At 44.6% G+C, this 25085-nt stretch overlaps 1 protein-coding gene across 1 annotated transcript in view; it reads left to right on the top strand.

Moving 5' to 3' along the window:
* The window catches only part of LOC135225643 (protein TEX261-like), a 67718-nt gene that overhangs the window by 17463 nt on the left and 25170 nt on the right, over positions 1-25085 (top strand). Inside the window, exons 4-5 of the mRNA XM_064264969.1 lie at positions 14113-14180; positions 14415-14529. Of these exons, the coding sequence (XP_064121039.1) occupies positions 14113-14180; positions 14415-14529 (183 nt within the window). The remainder of the gene's footprint in view (positions 1-14112; positions 14181-14414; positions 14530-25085) is intronic.

The following is a 25085-nucleotide window of genomic DNA, read 5'->3' as shown; positions in this document are numbered from 1 at the left end:
CGTCTTCGGTATTGCGAGAATTTTAAAAAGAGATATCTATTCGACTCTCATCTTTCTGTTTACCGCACGGTAACAGAATTCTGTAATAGTCTCTTGCTGCATCGTATCTCGATAATGCGAATGATTTTTGCGGAATCTGAGTTTGTCTCAAAACAAAATATCCTGTATTCGGAGGTGTGCAATTGTTCATTGTTCACCCCGGATTAGCAGATGTATTGAAAGACATCGCCTACTCCCCACACCTGCCAGCCTCTACTTCCAACGTTCAGCCCATGAGAAGCAGTTCCTTCAAGCGGCTCTCCCCTCCCTGTGTTTCATTACTGAAGAACGCCCCACGCTTTCATTGCACAACGGACAGCAATGAAATGGCGGTTAGCGTTTTCAGTCATTTGTAAGCACAGGTTTAGAATCTTGAGATTCCTTCTCTCGATTCAGCTGGAAGACGTAGGGGTTGCATTCATTGCCTACCTTCGTCTTCAACGTCACATAGTGTTGTTTCTCCTTAAGCTGAGATTCAACGTCTATGAGATTTTCTTGCCATCAGGGACCTCGGTCTTTTGTAAGGCAATTGACTTTCGCCTTTTGAGCTTATGCATTAAGAGAATCATCGCCGCGCCGTCCGGCATCGGTGACTAACAAATATTTTATTTGTTTGGTCTCTCAGCATAACTCTTTAAAGGGCGAAGGTCACGTGACTTACCCGGATGCTTGGACAACTTGTTTTTTCCTCTACTGATTCCGAACCAGTCAGTCGGCGCTGTCAGAGCGCCCGAGTCAGTTACGAACTATGCTGTGGACTTAGTTCGGTTGTTCCAGAGCAATCATTACTTCGTCTTAATAGCTTGTCAGTATGAGTACTGTACATAACCAAAGTCGAGAAGAGATAGGTCATACGACTATTCCCTTCTTTTCGTCTTAGGTAACTGCATGACTTCTCTGAGAAGTCAAGCACAAAGGGATGGGGATTTGTGACGCTCGATTTCGTACCGATCTTCGTAGCGAAGACTCAGAACCCTTCGGTAACTGACGATTGGTTCGAGTCCTTCACAATACCCTCCCTAATGGACTTCACCGCCTCCGATACGAAGGCTATGCTGCTTTGTCCTGTGAAGGCGCGACGGAGCTGTCTGAAGAAACTCGACACCCAGGATGAGTGTGGACGCCTCTTCATCATTCTCTCGCGTTCCGCAAGAACTTCTCCGTGGCGCAGGTAATGAAGGCAGGCGCCTGGTCCAACCGGACTGCATGCACCTCCTTCTACCTTCAGGATATTGCCCACAGTTCCTTGGATCTTTTTCCTTGGGAACCGTGGTGGTTGCTCAACACGTTGTGTAGTTAACCCAGACCCTCGCATGGCTGAACAGCATCGAGTCCTGGTGTGACCGTAAGTAATGGATGGGCGGAATGAGAGTGTGACTGGCTCCTCTTCCCATCTTTTTCTTCCCTCACCCTGCTGGGTAAGGACGAGATGCAGGGATGACTACTCAATAGAGCACCATCCTATCCCTTTCAGTAGGGATAGGAGTAATATCCACCACTTCCTCCAACCAAGGGGGAGGAAGTGGATGCCAATTTGAGACAACCCATCATTTTATGATTGTCTCTTGCAAACAGGAACAAGTTCTTGCTTGCTGGTACGAAGAGATACGCTTGCCTCTCTCTTAGTACTTGGCCCAGAGGTCTGACCATTGATTCCTGCGGTGCACACCCCGATCAATCGGACAGAGGTTTGGATCCCTCCCTTGCTCTTACGACCAGGGAGGCACTCCAGGGTTGGACGAAAAAACACCAGTCTGTTCAGCCAAAAAGACTCAGATTCCTCCCACCAAGAAGTGAGTCTTCCTATTGTTAAAGGACCGAGGGTTTGTATTACGTATCGGAACAAATGACAATTTGTCGAAAATTGCATTTTTCCTAACTATACAAACTGAGGTCCTTTACATATAGTCCCACCTCATGCCACCCCTCACTCTGCAACTTTTTGCATGGGCCTAAAGCAAAAGTGATTCTTCACCTCTCGGGCGCGCGGGCGCGCGCACGATCGGACAAGCAGTTAACTACCGTTCTCCCCTTGTTACGACCGTCCCAGCTGCCGCTAGTTACCTTCCTATTGTTAAAGGACCTCAGGTTTGTATAGTTAGGAAAAATGCAATTTTCGACAAATTGTCATTTTCCTGTGATTCCCCCTCACTACTGACTTAGGAAGAACATGACACAAACTTCGTCCTTTAAAAAAAAAACCAAACAAAAAAATTTCCTTACACACACAATCGAAATCATCATCCAGTTCAGATTCAAAAATTCGAGTTAGTGCTCGTCCTCTTTCTGCAACTTGACTAGCTCATCCTTATCCAAAACGTTAGAGCCTAATTCATCACTGTAACTAGTACTAGATACTGGCACATTACTACATTACTCTCGACAGCTACGCTTACCCCTTGGCTTTCACTGTCAACGATAGAGTTAGGTCTCTCAGCCACATTCATGCCAAGATCAACCTCGCTACCTCTATCACATCACTCGTTCGAATCCACGAACTCACTCACGTTCGAATCCACGAACTCACACTCGTCGAATCCACGAACTTACACTCGTTTCGAATCCATGAACTTACACTCGTTCGAATCCACGAACTTATTATGATCGTAGTCTATGTCTGTATCTAAACCCGACCTAGTTACTACCATTTCAGGCACTGGAATATTCCTCACAACAGGATTCACATTCTTGGATAAAGCTAAGTCATTACCGACAATAATGTCAACGCCTTCAACGGGCAAACTGTCCACAACTGCAAGTTTTAGCTTCTCCTAACACTACCTGACTTTCTAAATTCAACTTCAACAAAGGACAAAGAACACAAGTGTTAGGAAATCCACCTAACTGACTTTCTCTTCCATATTGATTTCTGCCCTGTTCGGCACACACTCACTACTTATCAGTGATACAGCGGCCCCTGCCCTGTCTCGAAGCAAGACCACTTCTCTTGAATCTACTCCTCCAAGAGAGGAAACTACGCCTTCCCGACAGAAATTCACCAAAAACTTTCCTAGTTTCTCTCATTACATCATTCCTACTTGATGAAAGGTTTAACTAGTGATACTGGTTTCTCACCGTCCTTCCTTTCTGCTGCACAATTTCTTGCTAAATGCCCTTTCCCATTACATCGGAAACAAGTTAATTCTGAGCCACTAGATGCCATCCTACTCTTACAAACCTTAGACGTATGACCAGGTTTTCCGCATGTGTAACAGGAATAGTCACTTTTACTCGCATTACTATTACTAGGACTGAAACCTTTACTGCTTTGTACTCTACCAGACGAAGGATCATTTCGTTCTTACTAACACTCAATTATGAGTTTAGACTATATTCGTCAGCTAGCCTAGTTGCTCCTGCAAAAGATACTTCTCGCCTATCCTCTATATATAGTTTAATCTCAGGGGATACGTTATCTTTGAAGTTTTCTAACAACATTAAGTTCTTCAAACTATCAAAATCCTCAACTTTAGCAGAAGTTAACCAATCAAAAAACAGCCTATCTAACTTCTTACCGTATTCTACATACGTACTATTTTCATCCTTTCTCAAATTTCTAAATTTCTTACGGTACGCCTCTGGTACTAGCCTATACGCGCTAAGAATGGTTTCTTTCACGATATCGTAATTATCACATTCCTCCTTAGACATGCAACTATACACAGTAAGTGCCCTACCCACTCAAAACTGACTGCAAATATAAAGTCCCCAGTTTCTTTAGGAGAGCCTACTCGTTCCATTAACTTCTCAAAACACATGAAATATGTCGTAACATCTTCCTCATCAAACTTGGTACTAATTTTAGCACTGGATTCATACCTAAACGTATCAGCTATGTTTTCGTTCTCGCCTGACCGACTGTTACGAGTACTTTCCCTTAACCGAGCAATTTCCAACTCATGCATATCTCTTTCTCTTCCTGCTGCATTACAACATCTCTCTCTCTTAGCTGCATTCTCATTACTTCTCTCTCTTGCTGCATCTTCATTGCTTCTCTCTCTTGCTGCATTTTCATTGCTTCTCTCTCTTTCTCTTGCTGCATTTCCCTCTCAGCCACTCTTTCATCTCTCTCATACTTTTCTCTTTCTTTCTTCTCAACATACTCACGGAGATCATTCCCCTCTAGACTAGTAGCTTACCTGACCTCAACAAAACGTCTTTCACCATCTCACTCATTCTGATTCTTTCTATATCCTCCCTGTTTTAAATGTTTAAAGTGTTGATAGCCTAAGCAAGGTTGCCACAATGTTACGTGTCGAAATATCCTGGCTAAAGGTCGACACAATGTACAGACTCTTAGATATCAGAGACAATGTTACGGCCTCTGAGGGAGGTCCGCTTCAGGTTCGATATGAAATAATAAAAAAAAACTTATCAACACAAAACAGTTGAAACTGGGGACATGAATATAGAAAGAAACACTAACACAACAAAAGTTTATTTACAAGCTTACTAACAAAGGCAAATGCAGAATGGTATCTCCTACTTACATAAACAGATAGAATCTTACACTGCATGAACTGGGGTGGAACAGTGCGGCAATTCAAATACTTGCTACTCGATTTGGCGGTTCGACGCGCTGGCTTCATAAATGTAGACCGGCGATTGCGGACGTCCTCATTGACTCCGTATTGCAGAAACTAATCTTCTTGTAAGTCAGGAATTCCCAACACCTGTAACAGGACCTTTTTCTTCTCTGAAGTCTGCTCGATGTCGAGATAACAACGGCCGTTCCACATCCTGAAGACGACTAGACCAATATCCAACCAACTCTTGAACAACTCTTCTTTTGATTGATACTTCGTAGGTTCCTTTTTCTTGTATCTCACGGAAGATCTCTGCTGCTGCTGATCTCTCACTGATAATCTGATCTGTGGCTCTTACTAATTGGTGATCTCTCTCTTTTATGATTTCTTCCTTCTACGATCACTGCTCTCCAAAGTTCGTTCGTCGTATTTTATACGGCACTCTGGGGGCGGAGTCTACGGCGAACGTCACCGACCCTCCCAGGGATTTCTAGAACTTGTTAGATGAATCTAGACGAGGTATTGCATCAGAAATTACGGCGTTTCTCACGTCCCGACGAGATCCACAACACTCCTGCCGATTCTCGAACAGCCGCGAGCATAGACGCCTCCAACAGTGGCGCGAAAGCCTCCTTTGCTGCCGAACTTCTCGAAAATGCGTTCTCCTTTCCTTTATCTTTCTTTGCTATGAAGCAATTACCATCACAATGAGGGCTTAATGTGTACAGGATGAAAGTAGAGTGTTGCATGCCTTAGCCAGCAACTTTGTAAAATTACAAGAATCCAGACAGGAGCATTGTAGGGTTTTCCCCTTAGTGGGTTAGTGCTGTCATTGCATCCCTTAAGTAGACATTACTTGAAGTGTATTGCAGTGTTCTCTCAGCCCATATCTGCAACCCCTTCCATTCCTTTTACTTTACCTACATTCATATTCTTTTTCTTGCATCTTGCTTTCTAACCTCTCCTAACAGTATTGTTTCATAGTACAAATGTGAGGTTTTCCTCCTGTTGCACCTTTCAAGCCTTTTATTCTCAATTTCCCTCTCAGCACAAAATGAATTCATAGTTTCCATTGCTGGACATTAGGTCTACTGTTTATATTCCATTCCATTCCATTGTAGAGATGTTGTCTGATATTTTAAAAGTTTCTTACTGGTATTTGTTGAGGAAATGAATTGTTACAAGGAAAGCAAGAGTTAGTGAAGAGGTCATTGTATCTTAAAAGGGACTCTTATGATGACCACTTTGATTATATTTCATACAAGTGTAATGTGGTTATGTATGAATGTACTACTGTATGTCAACTTGAGTAAACAGTAATTAAAACTTGGAGGAGGTAAGAGAACAAATGTTCTTTTATTTATGAAATATATTTATCTTCCTACTTTCAATCCAATCAGATAGTACCTTTAGGGTCAGTGAAATCATAGTATGTGTTTTATTAGTTCTACATAGTAAATTGTTGGATACCTTAGAGGATTATAGGTTTTTATTTTTAAATATTACTTTATTCATTATAAATGAAATTGATTTCACCTGATTTGGAATGGACTTGTCATTACGTTAAGGATAATCCTTAATGTAACTTAATTTGTTCATGAAACTTACCTGTCAGATATATATCTAGCTGTATTTTCTGAAGTCCGACAGAATTTTAAAAACGAAACTTCCGACCCACACGCAGTGGTTCTGGCCATGGTGGTTAGTACCCATTCCCGCCGCTGGGTGGTCGGTGGGTATCAGGAACCATTCCCTATTTTCTATGCATAATTTTTCTGTCGCCGGTGCTGAAAACACCTGTTTTCAGTACCTCCGTCTTAGATTTTGGAAACTTCATTGCCGCTAAGTATCCTAATTGTCTTTTGATTTATTTACTTGGATTTGTGGCTAGGCATACGCTATCTTAAATTGATTTGAATTTGATTCATTTTTGCATAAAATATCTGAATCTAGTTAGGCTAGTTTCAGACGGGGTTGTCTGCAAAGATAGGGTGTGGCTACCGAAAGCTTTGGTAGATCCGCACTTGGTATGCACGAGGGGTATGGGGTCATGCTTCTTTGTTGAGATTTGTCATGGAAGGATGTGAGACTTTGTCTATTCCGTAAGGAAGACGTATGATTCGTATGTACGCAATTAATCAGTATCATGTCTAATTCCGTAAGGGAAGACGTATGATTCGTATGTACGCAATTAATCAGTAACAAAAGTCAGGGTAGTGAACCTGTCTAAAACTTCCTGTAGACTTTATTTTGCCTAACCCTGTAGTATGGCCTACGGGCTATGAATATGTCTACGAGAGGTGCTCGCTCTCCTTCATTGCTGTGAAGTGCTACTTCTGTAATTGTTACTCCTAACCCTGCAGTGTTGCCTTCGGGCCCTAAGCAGTGTCTGTAGAGGAATGCCCTTTCTCTGATACTCTTTCGATTCGTAACTTAGAATCGAAAGTGCTTGCTTTAGAGAGTAAAAGTGAAGTGCAGAAGTGCAGTGATACCCCTTGTGTAGTTGAGGGTGCGTCAGATCGGCCTCGTTTCGCCTCTAGGCCGGGACCTCTGCTTGACTCCCAGGACCCGGGGAGGGAGCATGTCGAAAGCCTAAGGAGGTTACAAGGAACCCCCACCGATCTGGCGTGCCTTCGGCCAGTTTCTGATGAAAATCCCCAGACTGCCAAAGTGCGTGCGCGTGCACGAATCATGAATGATTGCTTCTCGTCCTCCTCCGAAGCGTCCTCCCCATGGCAGGGTTGGAGCTTTCGGAAGGACCTTCGCGCCCTCTAAATAGAAGCTTTATAGAAGAGGACGCTTCAACGTCCTCTCTCTCTCTCTCTCTCTCTCGTTATGCGTTTCAGTGAGAAGTAAGAAGGCGAACGTCGCCTGAACTCGTGTCCGTCTTTCCACCGAGAAAATACGTAAAAGAAGTCATAGTAGCAGGAAGCTTTTGAGAGCGGAACGCCCGGGGCGCTCGGATGCGGGTGCAGCCCAAGCGCGAGCGCCAGTGGACGCCGAGCGCGCTCCAGTGGACGCCGAGCGCTGCCAGTGGACGCCGAGCGTGCACCAGCGCGCGGCAGGTGTGTCGCCTGGCTGAACGTTTCTGTTGAACTCTTCAAGCTCTTGTTTCAGATTTGGCCGCCTAAAGAATTTTTACCTCTACCTTCGGCGATACCTTCTACCTCACCTCCCTGCAAAGAATGTGAAGTAGGCAGTGCTTCGGAGGAAGCTTAAAGTGAACAGACTTCTTCTTCTTCGAAACCCAGCAGACATCGGGTTTCGTTGAATTCAAGAGGTCTCTGTCAATTAATATTGCTTTTCGCAATAGGTGGATGGAGTTAAGGAAAGCTCAAGGGAAGATCTCGTTTTGCTCTACCGCAACCTTTGCCATTCTGCAATAAATTTAAGTAGCCACTACCGCAGTCAAGACTTTTGCGATAAGGCAGTTACGGGTTATGTAAGGCTCGATGTCCTGCACGTCAGGGACTTCTCGGCAACGTTCAGTAGGATTTCTTGCAAAGGCACTCATCAAAAGGACGCTCTTCAGGAAAGCACAAGACAGGACTTCCTTTGCCATACTGCCAATAAATTTTAAGCTTTAGCAGGCATTAGTTGTGATACGGGAGAGGAAGCTGGTTGGAGAGTTTCTTCCTCTTCCCAGGATAATTTTGCAAGCTTTTTTAGCCCATCTGAAAGGGTTTTTTCAGATGATAGATTTTGTTAGTTTCTAGTCGGGACTACGCTGCCGAATGGCACATCGTCGTTCTACCTGCCGTAAGCCCAGTCTCTTAACAGGATTCTTGCCCCTTCCTCGTTTGAGACGGGAATCGGAAAAATTAAATGCTCGACTTCCTGGATTACGTTTTGTCAATTCAGTGACTTTCCCCATTGACAATATACTTTCGTTTTGTCAAGTAAGTGGGTATCCCCTCATTGACAAAATATCTCTTTGTCCCGTAAATGGGTTAGTTCTCATTGACAAACATCTCATTAACTTGATATTGCGTAAGCGAATAAGCTCTTATTGACAAGATTCGGAAGAGCTCTCATTCGTCCATTCGCAGGCTCGTACAAGATAGACTTGTAGACTACGTCAATGAACGCTTATGTCCAATAACATAAGAAGCTTGAGCTGACTGCTTCGATTCTCTTAAGTTTTGTTCATGAAACTTGCCTGTCAGATATGTATGTAGCTGTATTTCTGAATTCAGCTATATATATGTCTGTCCCAGGTAAGTATGAACAAACTTTATTGTGATATAATTTATATTTTTGCATTGCGTTCATTTTACTTCTGGTTGTTCAAGTCATACGCTTGCTGTAGTTACCTCTTCGATGGCAACCGAGACGTCTATTGTCTATTTTAAGGACATTTAAATCGTTACTCCCTGCAGCCTTCCAGGAGTTTCCGATTTATCTTTTACCGTGGTATGGTAGTGTTCTGACGACACAAACGCATCTATATATTTAGCGTTTTCTGTTTCGCTTAAATATACCAGCTTAGAGAATCTTTCTGCTCAAAAATAACGGGACCTATTTCTTCGTAGAATAGGGTAGCTGGCAACCCAGACATAAAGTTAAGAGACGACGTTCGTAAGCTGCTGGCTGCTGCTGTCACGCTGTGTCTGTCCTCCAGTCCAACCGAACCGAGCCAGTAACAGATCGTTCGCTGTCATGCGCTGTAGGTTACGTCTCTCTCTCCTGCGGGATTGACTGACTAACCGTATCTCTGTGCTGACGGTTACGTCTCTCCGCGGGATTGAACTGACTAACTGTATCTCTGTGCTGACGGTTACGTCTCTCCGCGGGATTGACTGACTAACCGTATCTCTGTGCTGACGGTTACGTCTCTCCTGCGGGATTGACTGACTAACTGTATCTCTGTCCTACAATCATGGACTTTAGCCTAAGATTGAGGGGATTTCTTACGTGAATGAATACACGTTGCATTCGTTTTGCCTTACTATGTTCAACAGAGTTATCTCTTAATCCTTTCGGTGCTCGTTACCGCACGGTATGGAACTACGAGGTCTACCGCAACATTGCCACTTTTATTTGCTCTCCTGCTTAGGCAAAGCGCAGCCTTATTAGGGAAGTAAGCATACTCGGGGAGGGAATGGGATGAGCTTGCTGGGACCATTTTCCTTCCTGAAGAAGTTTGTTTCCCCGAATAGACTGCAATTCAGACTTCAGTTTTCCTACCTTGGAAACTGAAATATTATTCTAGATCTAGGAATGATTCTGAACATCTCTCAGTGTGTCTATCACCTGAGGTGATAGAAAGAAGGTGCCGGACATCTGGATAGGGTTTCAGATGTCCTGGATCTTAATCTGAAAGAAGTAAAAGCGATTCGGTAGTCCCTCCAGTCCTCGAAACGAGTTTTGGGAACCAGTGGTCCAGATCAACTCTGATATTCCACAGCTCTCTCATATCTTAGAAGTATCTTCTCTCGGTCCTTGTTCGAGTTTACGAGAAAGAGCCTATTATAACAACAGGCGTAGAATGTAACGATCCTCTACAGGTTCGTTACAGGATTGCAAAAGTCCGTACGAATCGTCTCGATCGACGGCAGCAACTATTCAATTCCGAGTGGAATCTTTCTTTAGAAGTAAGTTGAGAGTTGTGTAGACTTTAGGGACGCCCTTTCATTCTTCTCTTCGATATGTTGAGGACGAAGAGGCTTCTTCTTCTCTGCTCCCTTATTCTCGATCCGGGAATCGGTACCATTAAACGCCATCCTATGATATTGAACGGGGATGGATGTTTAGTCTCTTTCCCCTTTTTCAATCGCTTAGGAAATGTAATAAGAGGATTTATGACGTCACAGGGAGCGACAATGACGCTGATCGCCCCATGTTGGCCTTCAGGATCCTAGATTCACAGAGGTCACATACTTCCTAGTTCACTTTCCAAGGACCTTTTCCGAGAGAGTCGGTCTACTCTAACTCGAAAGGTACCTGTAACCTCTCCGCTCTGAGTCTGACTACGTTCAGACTATCGAGATGTTGACAGGAATAAGATTACCGTCTTCCATTTCCGCTGAAGAATGGGATAACTGGCAGTCACAACTATTAAAGAATATGCAAATATGTTGTTGACGGCCTTTGGGCTCAGAGATTTGCGTCTGTCAAACAACAAAGCCCTTCACGATCTTTGAGTTCTGTGGAATCTCGAAACTCGCTCACCATCTACTTTTTGTCTCACTGTTTTCTCGGAGTCAGACACTCGTGCCGAGATCAGGCGGATATAGTAGCCCTGAGTTTTCTTGTTGACGAAGTCGGTTGCGTTTATTACACCCCCGATGATCGTGTAACATGAGACAGGTTGGACTGTCAGGCATTCTTCCTTCGGGACTGAATCGCCTTTTGCTCCTCGCTCCTTTCTCCTGGCACCAGAAGCTCGAGTCAGGAGTTGATTCGCTGACGACGTTGGGTTGCGTTGATACACCCCCAAGGTTTGCTTAGATTGAATCACCCAGGCAGTCCAGACACTCATCCTTCAGCGAAGAATAGTGCCTTATGGTCTTCAGGGTACAGCCTTGCTGTCCTTGATTCGTCTGACTGGTCAAACTGGTCGGTCACCTGACTTTAGTACAGACGGACTGACTGTGCATGTCCAGATCGAAGCTTTCAATATGGAAACTTAGACGTAGTCTGAAGTTCTTGATGTCAAAGCATTCGAACCTCTCCTTCCTGTTAACTTCTTGCATGTGATCAGGAAGGCCTTCTTCTAACCACCCTAGATACGACAAAGAGGGTTAGTGAAATTTTAAGCCATCGTCACAAGTTTGGCTTTAGAGAACACAAGGCGGTGTGCTCTCTAAGCCTTCCGTTATGGCCTAAGAATGGAAACCCTTTTTGTCCTTGGGCCAGGAGCTTGGAAGCAAGGATGCACAAGTTAGTGGGCAGGAGCTAGAGAGAGTCCTGTGCCCTGTCGGTCTCTCAAGTTTTATCTACATAAAACTCAAGAAAGTCGAAGTCATTCGGGCAATCTGCAGTGTTCCGAAAAGACCAGACTTGCCCATATCGAATAGAACACCCTGGCTTTAGTGTTAAGGAGTTCTTTCAAAAATTAAAATGCTCCTTCATTCTGTTTGCACAAAGATTTGAAATCTTTTTATTTGAATGCTCACGAGTGAGGGCGCGGCCTCGGAAGCATTTCAACAGAGCATGGCACTCAGCAACATCCTGAGTCCCATGTTTTAGCGAAGCAACTCTGTGTTCACTTCACCACTCCCTGCGAGATGTGAAGATGGCATATGAGATCTGCTGCTCGCTAGGGCCATACGTGTCTGCAGACACAATCTTGGGGCAAGAAGTACCACTCATCCTATCCTGTAGAAAATGGTTAGGAAGAGCTCTTAATTTAGTTGTTGAGTCGCCGACACGGCGACTTCTTAACTCTTAAGCCTTAGTTAAAAAACACACCTTAACTTTGGCTAGGTTTGGTCAGGTGGTGATATTATATATATATATAACATATATATATATATATATATATAATATATATATAATATATATTATATATATATATATATATATATATATATATTTATTTTACTTCTTAGCCCTCATGGTATGGTCAATATGGTCTAGTCACGTCGTGGTCTCGCCCCTGTTGACAGATCATCTGGAGTGCACCAGCTATATAGGTCTCTACCTCGCTGGCAACTACTAGTAGCACAAAGCAGACTTACGTGGCAGTAACCACGAAGCCAGCTATGCTAACAGGTGGAACCAAGATGTAAATCATCTGCATGCATTTGTTTCCCAAATCCTTCTATTCTGTCCCTTCCCACCTCCAAAGGTGGGATTCAGCTATATATATCTGACAGGTAAGTTTCATGAACAAAATGATATTGTTATGATACAATAAAGTTTGTTCATACTTACCTGGCAGATATATAATCAAGTACCCACCCACCTCCCCTCAGGGGACAGTGGAATAAAATTATGAATAGAAAATGGGTAATGGTTCTGATACCCGCCTCCCAGCGGCGGGAATGGGTACTAACCACCTGGCCGACCACTGCGTGTGTCGGAAGTTTTTAAAATTCTGTCGGACTTCAGAAAATACAGCTATATATATATCGCCAGGTAAGTATGAACAAACTTTATTGTATCATAACAATATCATTTTAACTTTTGTAAATATAGTCGACCCTTGTTAAACTGGACCCCACTAATCCGGATATCGGATAAGATGGACACTGAAGAGGGTCGCCAATCTAATTAAAATACATTTGTTCGTCGTTGATTTAAGATAGTTACTGTTCTTCCACTCGTTGCGTACCATTTCCTTTTTTATATACCAAAGGTGGATGAACTTCATTTGTATTCCATTTAGATATACAGATCTGTATTTATACTGTACTAAACTAGAATGCTTTTAACTTGTAACTGATTTACCTTGCACGCAGTACGTATTGTCATCATGACATGCCATTGTCTTGAACGGGTAGGAAGTACCTTAGCGGCATAACCAGCCATTTTACCTATCAGCTGCCTGACTGATAGCTAAAGTACCATGCTTTTTATGTTTTTAGGGACAAAAGATATGACACGGGTAAACTTTATGAGACAAAGCTGAGTTACTGAACAATACTCATGTTTATGTAGTAAATGACATGAGAGAGAGAGAGAAATTGTCAGTTCCTCTATGCAGCTTAGTTCTATCATCATTCTTATCTTTTATGTTTCAACAATTTTGAAGGAAGGAATTCATTCTATTCTTCATAAAATCAGTAAAATACATACACTATAAAAAACTATATACTGCATTCAAAACACACACTTACAGGAATACTACAGCTAAAACCTGATTGGCTGGCAGGTTGCCATGGTGATCTGTTAGCCAATGACAGCCCTCTACTTTTGTTCTATATAGTAGAGACATTTTGATCACAAAATACGACTGCAAACTGTTGACGATGTTCGTACTTAATAATAAGGAACAACCCTCTCCTAGATTGATATGATGAAATGTATTTTAGTCTTACTTTTTGTTAAAATTCACAAGTTGAATCACAGTTATTTGGATCATGTATATTTTTGCGTTTTACAGCATGTTATTGCGGAAAACAAAAATGTGTTTGTGAACTTATGGTCTTAATTGTCTCACTCATCTTAATGATCTCACTCATTGCTGCAGTAGAGATGTTTGATTACCTAATTATGTGTTCATGTCTCAGCCTAGGCATATACATATGCGGCAGAATTCTTTCATTTTTATCATGTTTTGTTCTTCATTTTTTATCTTATACTATAAGCTTTAATACAAATGTTTTACATTGATTTATTATTCGTACTCTTTATAAGCCCCCCCCCCCCTGTTAGTCTGTCTTAATGAGGGTCGACTGTATGGAAATTTTTCTATCATACTCTAAGTTGGGAATAGTATGGAAATTTTTTTATCATACTCTACAATGTCTTGGCAATGCAGGAAATGAATGTGAAAGTGTTTCTGTTGTGTTAGTTTATTATGTTTGAGATTGCTTAAGTACCTGTAAATTATACATTGACTGAGCAAATATAATGACATGTTCCCCCTTCATTTTTCCAGTTATGTTCATCGTAAATCATTACTTGGCATTCTCCTTCTTTGCATCGTACTATTACCCAGCCTCGGAAGTGAGTATCAAGTAGATCAGACCAGTGATTCTTTAGTAATTGCAGCAATATTTTATGGAGGAGCATTAATGTGTTTTATGCCATGTAAAGATCACAACCATGTAACATTTTCTTTGAATTAGGTCTTAGAAGTGAATTGAAGCATGCAAAGACAAGGAAGATACTGTAGTTATGTAATTGCTACTCAGATTTGAGCCTTAGTTACTTCAGTACTTGAGAATTCTCATTTTTCAGGTATTGGCATACTTCACACTTTTCGTTTGGTTAATTCCATTTGGTTTCTTCATATCGTTATCTGCAAACGAAAATGTTCTACCCACACACGCTGAAACTCGTCCTCTATTATCAAGTAAGTTTGGAGGTTCCTAATTTGTTTGTGTCAGTAAGTACTTTTATTAATGTTCTAATGTCCAAGTAAATTTTTTATTGAAGTTTTTAGGTTGTATGTTGACGTCTTAGTAATAACTTTAGGTTCTATGCTGAAGTCTGTAATACCTTTAGTTGCTATGTTGAAGTCTTTGGTGAGTGAATATACATAGTATTCAGGTTGTATGTTTTCTAACTTCAAAGATGTTATTTTAGTCATAAATATTCATAGTTTGCAGATATTAATTAATTGATTTTCAGTTAACCAAATTTATTCATCTCAGTTTACAGACCAGTGAAAAATCTTTTTATGAAACTATATTGGGAATGCATTACTGTAAATTTGAAATTTTATCACAGTACACGTTTGTTAAGATTATGATCCACATTTACAAGTACGTACCTCTTTTCGCTGGTGCCAACAGTCCAGCTAATTCAAATTTCCTGTTACTTTGTTACTGATTGTTAACCGATACGTGAAGTGACCCCACAGGGGTTGTTTCTGGTCTTCGAGGCTTCACTTTCTGCTTAACTGAAGTACAAGATATTCTGGAGTAGTTGCCATTGTTAGAAAGTGGTGTACGTTTATCAAGGATGAGAAGTTATTAAAAATTGCATTGTGGTCATTGATAAAAATGATTGAAAACATTTTAATAAGTGCTTGTAATGTACAGGCCATTGCTTTTAAGCAGTAAATTACTTTTAACATTGGTGGCTGATTATGCTTTTATCTTCTGCATGCCTGATGATTTACTGCATTTTTGGGCAAGGTATATTACTGTGTTGCATAACTTTTAGTTCTGATCATAAGTGTCATTAAATGCGTAATACACTGCCGGTATGATTACCTGTTTATGTTTTCTCTCAGGAAGTAGTATGCATTTATTGTTGGCTGTTAGGTATCGGCGTGATCCAGTGCTGCTTTCACTAGATCCTACCAAGTTGGTCTGTCTTTTATTAACAAGATCCCACCATTCATGTAGATTGTTAAGGTGCAGTGTGTGGAGACTCCTGGGGTTGTCTTTCAGTCACATTCTGGGTCTAACAACTAGTTTTTCATCCTCAGTATTTTCCATTTGCTGAAACAGTTTGGCCTCTTGTATATATTCTGCTTTATATATTGTTGCATTTTCCAAACTGAGAGGAAAATGTAGTGACCAAGCTATGTTAACAAGGGAAATATTAGGTGGCCAGTGATATTCCGTGGCTACGAAAATACATTTACGCATTCTGAAAGTTTTAACAAGTCAAACAAGGGCAGGGACAATGAGCTAAATATCAGGAGTCAACTAATGGCAAATAAGGTAGAAAATCACAGGATAGGTACTGATGGCTGGGAGTGTCTTGGGAAGTGGAAAACAGCACCAAAATTCACACTTGTAAAAGTAGATTCAGGCTATCGTGCACGCTATTCTTAACGTATTAATAGATCGAACGATACCTCTACCCAAATGATGCAAGGGATATCAGGAGATACAGTGAGGCTATGGGGGATGGGGCCACATGCTTTACAAGATGGCAGCCCTGATAATGCTTGGACAAATTCAAAATTTTACCAAATAAATATTAGCACTGATAGATTTCACAGGGTGACACATCAATGGTTCTGGCAACGGGATGGCTTTCCCTTATGGACTGCCATTAAAGGCCGAAGAAGGAAATGTGGAGACAAGGATGTTTCAGAGGAAAAGGGTGTACAGAGGGAGAGAAGGATTGGGAAACCGAGGGCACTTTCACACACCGACACCAACCTAGGTTATTTACATCAGCAAGCCTTTTATGTTCCTCTGAGGACTTCTCTGGGGTATGTCCTTTCCGAACAAGGGGTTCTAGGCACGTTGTTGTGTCTGCTACATGGTTAGGTACTGTTGGCCCTGAAGTAGAAGGGTTAAGCAGGTCCAAATCGTCGGCCACGTCTGAAACGTGGAAGAGATTCCTTTTGGGGGAGTACACTGGGTTATAGGATATGATAAGGTGTGGAGTAAGGCTCAGGGAAGGGACGTGGCAACCAAGTAGAAATTAAATGTATTAGGAGATTGATTCATGTAAGGTCTGATTTATGGATTTTGTAATTTATACCTCATTTCTAAGTTATTTATCGAATGTGATGTGGTCTTCTTGTGACGCTCCAACAGTGAATCTCAACTTTAAATTTAATATTTATAGTTTTCCCGTTTTTACAAGTTCTTGTAAAAGCATATGTCCACATACTGTATTCTAAATTTTTGCCATTTACTGTGGGAGAATCTTTTTTACCAGTAGATGAGCAGTCTTGTTTCCCAAATTATGCAGTAGCTATTTCTTTTAGCTCTCTTAGTTCCAGCTTCACATTTGAGTATTTTACTAAGGTAAGAAATATGCGCTGCTTTCTCCGCCCCATAGAAGGGCACTACATGTAGTGTGCTTTGTGCGACACCATGTAGACAGTACTAAAGCTTTTTTCTAGCTCCTTCCCACCCCACCTGCAGTGCTTTCTGCCTGTAACTTTCATTCATTCTCTTTGGTCTCTATTCAGTTAATTGTGTAACGTCTAACAGCATTGTACTTCAATTTTCATTTAAGGAAGAATCCTTTAGGCATTCCTTACGAGTCTCAACATGTAACTTGGTGGTCGTATTAAAATACTTTGAGATGAATCTTACCTACTGTTAAATTTAGCTATATCTCCCCGCCGATTAGACGAGTCAGCATTCAAACAATAAAATCGAATGGCTCCCGGATGACTGTCTAGTTTACCTGTTCTCCACCAGGTGTGTTTCGGATGTTTTAGCTCTTGTCAGAATTCTCCTTGCCGCCATTGCGGCTAGGCGATTGTTGGTATTCTATGAAGTTTGGCTGTTTTACACCTAAGGTATTGTAATTTCATTTTCCTAGGATATCTTCCACCGTAAGCAAAAGCAATAATGTTGTGGTGATTATGGGTTTCCTTTTATTCTCTTCCTCTTTCTCTTCTCTTTGTTATTAGTCAGTCAGTCTTCGGTAGCTTGGTTTCATTCGAGGAGTAAAGTGTTATATGGAATAACCTTCCTCTATCTGTTTGTGGTTGAGTTTTTCTTTTCTTAGGAATAGGTAATTATATATTATATCACTTACACTGGACTTCTGTAGTACAGATTCTGAAAAAATAAATCACTTAACTAGTCTCTCAGGAGTTGTTGGGGTGCGGGGACTCTGGGCAAGTTAAACACTACTTTGTTTATCTGACTTATTATTTAGAAGTACTAGTTTAACAATACAATACATAACACTTCACAGGGAACAGAGATCACACCGACACAGCCTCCCCTTTATAAAGCTTTGTTCTTAACTGAACTTCTCTGAGACCTCAAGTGAAGTCTCAACCTAACTTCTACAATTAAGCTCCTCCTTAACTTCTACTAAGACACATCCTACTACTTCTTGAGTGGCTTTCCTACTTCCGGTGCCACCCTTGTGTGAATTTAATTGGTTGTCCTAATCTATCGTAACCACCCACTGGAGGTGTCAAAGTTCAGATTTTCCACTGGAGCTTACAAATTTTTGTTTTGGCAAGTTGCTGCCTATGTGTAGTCTCGTTTTTCCAAACTGCTATTGCTGCAATGTGTTCCTACCACACTTCTACCTCCTTCTGGCTTTCATCTACCCTAACTCTACCATCACCCTACATATTTCTTCCAGTGGATTTTCCTATCTAATTGTCCCTATATATATTTACACAGACTTCTGTTGTATTCCTAACAATAACATCAGGCTATGTAGGAATGTTTTTTGGTGTAACCAGGATAGTGAAATTGAAGTTATCAACATTCCTTTGTACTGGGCAGGGGTACAGAGTGTGATCCTTGGAACTACTAGATGTGAAGAATGTAGGGAATTGTTCTGAGAAATTTATGCCTGAATATGTCAGATATAGGAAGACTGGAACTAATAGATTGCGAAAGCTATTAGTTGGATCAGGGCTTAAACCTGTCAGGCTATCCTACTCAGACTAGGCATTTGTTCCGATACGTAATACAAACCCTCGGTCCTTTAACAATAGGAAGTAGCTAGCGGCAGCTGGAACGGTCGTAAGCTTCGAACAAGGGGTGAGAAACGGTAGTTAACTGCTTGTCCGATCGTCGCGCGCCGCGCGACTGGGAGGTAAACAAATCACTTTTGCTTTCGGCCGCGGTGTGAAGGACGTGTTCGTCATCGCTCTCTGCCCGCTTCATCGTCGTATGCTTTGTTTATATTGTGTTTTCTACTAATGGTTTGTTTGACTTGAAAATGAAAACTGTAAGTACACTGTTTTCATTTTCATTACTTAATTATGAACCCTTGAATTATGTCTCGGTGCCACGAGGGCGGGCGCGCTCGCGCCGAGTCATGTATTTGGGCGAAAGGGTGTAATTGAAAAATGTAAGTACTTTTTTCATTATATTTTTGCCCTGCGTTCGTTACCGAGAGTGTGATTTGCGCTCGGCACAACTTTTAATTTTGTATACCTGAAATGCTGAAAGTGGATTCGCAATTGCAATTTCCCTTTTCATTTTTTCATTTATTGCCCATTGCATGAAATTTAATCTGTATGTTTTCGGTTCTTAACCCGGTAATTGATCCGTTACGATTTTTTATTGTGTAAATCGCAATTGTGCAGTATTCTGTTTCATTTTCTATATTTTTTAGATAGCATCATATTATTGGATCAAGTTTCCGTTTTCTTACCCGGAATTGATCTTTTTCTCCTTTAAGTTCTATGAAGTGAATCGCAAGGGCAGTATTCTGTTTCATTTTCATATTACTTTTCAACTGCTGTGCGGGGGTGGGAAGCGAAGGTCTGACAGGAAGTTGGTAGCCGATTCTTCGTCTTCCATTCCTGCCCCGCTCAGCTTCTTCATTGTATTTTGTATTTGGGGTCCTTCCTTCCTTGCGTTCGGGGTGGGGCATTCTTCCCCCGTGCGTGAGGGAACCCCTCTTACTAATCTATCTATGTTTACCGCAGGTGCTACATCCGTGGGAGACGACCTTGGATGTAGATGTAGATCCTCACGAGGTTTGTACTCGTTGTCGGGGCGAGAGTGCTCCCGCAACGAGCCCTGTGTAACGTGTATGCATTCGTCAGAGGCGCAGTGGGTGCTGTACGAGGACACAAGAAGTCATCGGAAGTCCAGTGACTCCTTTGGTAACGGACGTCCAGTTTGTACTCGGGGTCTTCCGTCCGCTCTGGGTGGGGTTCTCTCCCCCCAGGCGCGGAGGAACCCCTCTAATAACCCGACTGTTGCTTCCGCAGGTTTGCCATCAGCGAGGACGACCTGGGACAGGTGTGGGAGTCGCTGGGACTGCAGGGGTTGATTCAGCGGTTGGCGGGGTCGGCAGTGGTCACTCATGATACGGTAACCACTACAACAACCACAATCTCGACACCAGCATATGAGATGTCACCGCACCTGGTGTACACACCACATGTCATGTCGGTAACACCCACGGCTGCAATCCAGAACCAATTCCTGCCGTGCCAATCAGGACGGTGCCACCAGCCCACCTGGGTTCTTGTATTGCCGACCCCGGACTGCCGCTGCCCAAAAGAGTACCCCCTGGACCTGCCGCCAGTGCCGAGATGACGGTAGCTGCCGACAGGACGCCTGTTTCTCTCCTGTGGTACCTGCCGTGGCTGCCCGACCTGTTGCGGTCCCAGCGCTCAGTCCCCCTTTCAGATCAGGTGTATCTGCTGCTCATTCACTTTCAGATGTTCCCTGCTGTTCCTGGACCTGTTCCTGTTGTTCCTGCTGTTGGTGATGCTGTCACAGTCTCGGTCTTTCCGGACAGGTGCAGTCGGGCCCTGTTGCTTCGGCAACTGCCCCACCGGCTCCCTCCTGGATGGAAGACCTGACGTCTGTCCTGCGGAGCCTGGCGAAGAAGAAGAGGAAGAGGAAGAAGGTGTCGTCGTCGTCTTCTTCGTCGTCCGCTGCCTCTCCTTCCCCTTCGACTTCTAAGGCCAAACAGCCGAAGAAGAAGAAGGTTGCCTCCTTCCCCCCTAAGAAGACTCCTTCGGGATCTTCTAGGGCCCGGCTCGCTCAGGCGAGCTGGGGAGCTCTTCTGCTGGTCCTCCTGTTTCCTTCGGGACGGGGCCCGTCGCTTTCTCCTGCAAAGAAGAAGTCGACGGGGACCAGAGGGCACCAGCCTCGGCTGGTGCGTCCTCACTGGTTGCTAGCGGGTCTGCCGCTAAACCAGGTTCCGTCTCGGCCGCTTCTCGTTCGCGAGAATCACCGAGTGGACGCTCTTCCAAGAAGACCGTCCAGCCAAAGTTTTTGACGCCCGATCTCGCTCGCCGTCAAGACAGCGGCGCGGAGCAGAACGACGGGCGAGAGTCGTGCACACGACTCTCGCCAGGCCAGTGGACGCTCTCGCAGCGATCAACTGGCTGCTCGGGCTAACGTGACGGTCGCTGATCAGCCACGGGTGGTTGAGGCGAGGAAGGAGTCCCCGCGGCCGCCGGTACCAGCCACGGCTGGTACCAGCGACTCGACGCGCCGAGAGGACGCTGGCCGGTCTCGACGCGACACAGAGCCTAGCAGGTCACCCGTCCGCCGCTCCCGATGGGACCGGGCGGAGACGGTGACCAGCGGCAGCTCGCCTGACGCTAGAGATCGGTCTCGACGTTCTCAGCCGAGCCAATCGCCCCAGGCGAGCGGTAAGGCTAGGCCTGCTGCTCGACCGTCACCGCGGGTTTGTTGACGATCAGCAGCAGCCCTCCACGCACGCTGGTCCTGCCAGCGAGCGAGGGGGAGCGTCAGGTCTGCCTCTCCCATAACGGGTTGAGGCGAGGAAGGGGTCCCCTTCCCCGCGGCCGTCGGTACCAGCCCACGGCTGGTACCAGCGGCTCGACGCGCCGAGAGGACGCTCGCCGGTCTCACCGTGACAGCGAATTCCTAGCAGGTCACCTGACGCCGCTCCCATCGGGACCGGGCGGAGACGGTAACCAGCAACAGCTCGCCTGACGCTAGAGATCAGCGTCGACGTTCTCAGCCAAACCTCTCGCCTCAGGCGAGCGGCAAGGCTAGGCATGCTGCTCGATCGCCACCGCGGGTTGACGATCAGCAGCAGCCCTCCAAGCACGCTGGTCCTGCCAGCGAGCTAGGGGGAGCGTCAGGTCTGCCTCTCCTGTACCTTCAACCTCCTCGGGCTACGCCGGGAGGAGCGAGGTACCTATGAGTGATCGCGAGAGGTGCGCCGCTCGCGACCCCGCTATGACGCCGTATGGACCAGGCACGGTTCTAGGACCGACCAGGACATACGCGCAATTAGCTGGAGGCGACCGTCAGGGTCTGCCGCTTCCTCCTTCTGAAGGAGGAGTATCTAGGGATCTGTTCTTGTTGGAGGGACTGGGGACCGGTCCTACTCCGCAAGACGCGGTTACTCCCGAGATACAGAGGATTTTGCAGAAGTCATTAAGCTGATTCGTCAGCATAATGACCCTGCGGAAGGATTGCGCTCCCACCAGCAGAGCCCACGTCTCTGCTCGAGTCGTTTTGGGGCCCGAGAAGGAAACCCAAACCGACGGTGGGTCTGCCGCGATCGGAGCTTGCCGATTCTGTCTCGAACCAGTGTCTCGTCTCCGGTACAAGAAGGCTCTCTCAGTTCTGGCCGGTCGATCAAGCTACTTCCACCTCCTCTACTGCGACAGCGGCGTTTTCTACGTGTCTTCGGACACCGTATTTAAATACTCCTTCGGTCCTCCTGAGAGGTTTCGACCTCGACGAGGACTGGAATGAGTCGGAGGACGGTATCGGCTCTCTCCTGTCAGGGTGTCGATCAGCCCCACCCAGACGACGTTCACAGTGGCGGCAGACCCTTACCTACAGTGAGAGTTCGTAACCCTCCGCTGGGAAAACGTTTTCTCCTGACGATACGTTTTCCCAGACTCTGAGAGGCCATCGCCGCAAGGCGATGGCTGCTCCTACTCTTCTCCAACTGCTAGTTCCACTGGGAAGGCAGAGCGAGCGAGTATCCAATTCCTTCCCCATTCCCTCTCTCCTTACGGCTACGAGGAAAGGGAAGGGGAGGATCCTACAGAGATTTCTTTGTAGGATCCCACGTTCGGGACTGCGCTACCGGGGGGACCTTCGGGTCCTACTGACGTAAGCCCCGGTACGTTGAGGAGGAATCCTGCTCCATTCTCGATTTCTACGGGAATCGAGAGGACCACCAGCCGATATCGTTTGACGAATTCGGTGGGTGTTTCGCAGACTGCTTAGAATTCTACGGAATTTCGAGCGCATTCAGAGTGTTCGAGTTTTTTACGATCTTCAAACACTTACGCGAGACCACGGTCCAAAGTGAGCGAGACGAGAATTCCCGATATGTTACACGATAATCGGGAACCTCGCCTATGCTCGAATTCCTGGAATTTCTAGCATTGTGAAGAAGACTGCTGCTGAAAGAAACTATCTCACAGTAGGCGACCAACCTGGAATAGAGGAGATCGGAACGGGAATATCCAGTTTGGCTTGAACTATCGTCTTAGTATTCTGTTCACCATTGAAGCTTTCCTTCGAGGAAGACTTCTCCTTCACTCTCTTTGATAGAGAACGAAGGTGGTCGATCTCCAATCCTTATTTTGTTTTCTTGAAGGAAAGAATTTAGGATGGAGATCGTTGTTCAGAATCCTACAAATATACTACGTATATTAACCTCGCGACCTGATTCTGCTAAGCAGTTGACTTGTCCGAGGGGTAGGCGCATATCCTAGTTATTCTACGGATTGCGACTTAGACGAGAAGTATTCTAATTGAACTGCAACTCGGGGTTGCCTGCAACCTCCCAGGAGTTTTCAGTTTCAATTTATATACTTATGGTTTTGTCACGACAACACCATTTCAACTTTTATATTTATTTACCGAAATTCGTTTCGCCTAAATATAATTATTCCGCCCGAGCATATCTTTTATGCTCGGTAGTTCTAGCCGAACGCATTCCTTCGTGGAATAATGGATTACCTGGCAACTCAGGATGACGAGTCAGCAGGCTCAACCACTGCGTATTGAACTGCCTCATAGCAGCTCAGTATCAGCTGGGCCTCCGAGATTCACGGTCATGTATGTCTCTCTCTGCGCTTGATTGACTACCGAACCGTATCTCTGCCTAACAATCATGGACTTAGGTCTCTGATTAACGGGGATTCTCGCAATAATGAAGGACCATCTACTGCGGTGACGCTGGATTCCATCGCCTTGACATGCGAGAATTTTCAACAGAGATATCTCTTGGACTCTTTCATCTTTCTGTTTGACCGCACGGTAACAGAAGTCTGTACAAGTCTCCCGCATGCATCGCACTGCGATAATGCGAATGATTTTGCAGACATCTGAGTTTGTCTTCAAAATATCTCGTATTCGTAGGTGTACAATTGTTCATTGTTCAACCCGAATTACAAAGATGTGTCAGCAAGACATCGCCTACTCTCCGACCTGACAGCTCTACCTCCAAATGTTCAGCCCATGAGAAGCAGTTCTTCAGGCGGCTTTCACCTGTGTTTTCATTACCGAAGAACGCCCCGCTTTCATTGCAACTACGACTTCTCACCGGACGCAATGAAATAGCGGGTAGCGTTTTCAGTCATTTGTAAGCACAGGTTATGAATCTTGAGATCCTTCTCTCGATTCATATGTGAAGACGTAGGTTGCATTCAATATCTACCTTCGTCTTCAACGGTACATAGTGTTGTTTTCTTCCTTAGCTGAGATTCAACAAACATGAGATGTTTTACCTTCAGGGACCTCGGTCTCTAGAAGGCAGTTGACTTTCGCCTGTTGGGTACATGCCTTAAGAGAATCATCACCTCGCTGTCCGGCATTGGTGACAAACAAATACATCATTTGTTTGTCTCTCGGCATAACCCTTTAAAAGGCGAAGGTCACGTGACTTACTCGGATGCTTTGACAACTTGCCTCCTACCGAACGCAGTCAGTCGCAGCTTGTCAGAGCGCCCGAGTCAGTTACGAATTACGCTGTTGACTTAGTTCGGTTGTTACACAGCAACCATTACTTCGTTTTAATAGCTTGTCACAGTACCCATACCATTGACACCCACATGGAGTGTCGGTGTCCTATCCACTACCGAGAACTTCGCTGCATGGGGATAGGAGGATGCGAGAGACTTCGTTGCTAACGGACAGACCAGTATGGGTACTGGACATCACCGAAGTAGAGAAGAGGGATAGGTCATGCGACTATTTCCTTCTTTTCCTCTGAGGAACTGCATGACTTCTCCTGCGAAGTCAGGCACCCAGGGGATGGGGATCCGTGACGCTCGATTTCGTACAGAACTTCGTAGCGAAGACTCGAACCCTTCGGTCCCTGACGATTGGTTCGAGTCGTTCACAATCCCCTCCCTAATGGACTTCACCGCCTTCGATGCGCAAGGAGATGCTGCCTTGTCCACAAGAACTTCTCCTTGGCGCAGGTACTGAAGGCAGGGGTCTGGTCCAACCAGGACCACATATTTGGCCCTTCCTTATACCTTCGGGATATTGCCCACAGGTCCTTGGATCTTCTCCTTGGGACCCGTGGTCGGCTGCTCAA

This window comes from Macrobrachium nipponense, chromosome 13, assembly GCF_015104395.2.
Source record: "Macrobrachium nipponense isolate FS-2020 chromosome 13, ASM1510439v2, whole genome shotgun sequence".
NCBI classification, from domain to species: domain Eukaryota; kingdom Metazoa; phylum Arthropoda; class Malacostraca; order Decapoda; family Palaemonidae; genus Macrobrachium; species Macrobrachium nipponense.
The sequence above is the reverse complement of the archived record's forward strand: the minus strand, read 5'-3'. Positions and strand labels throughout refer to the sequence as shown.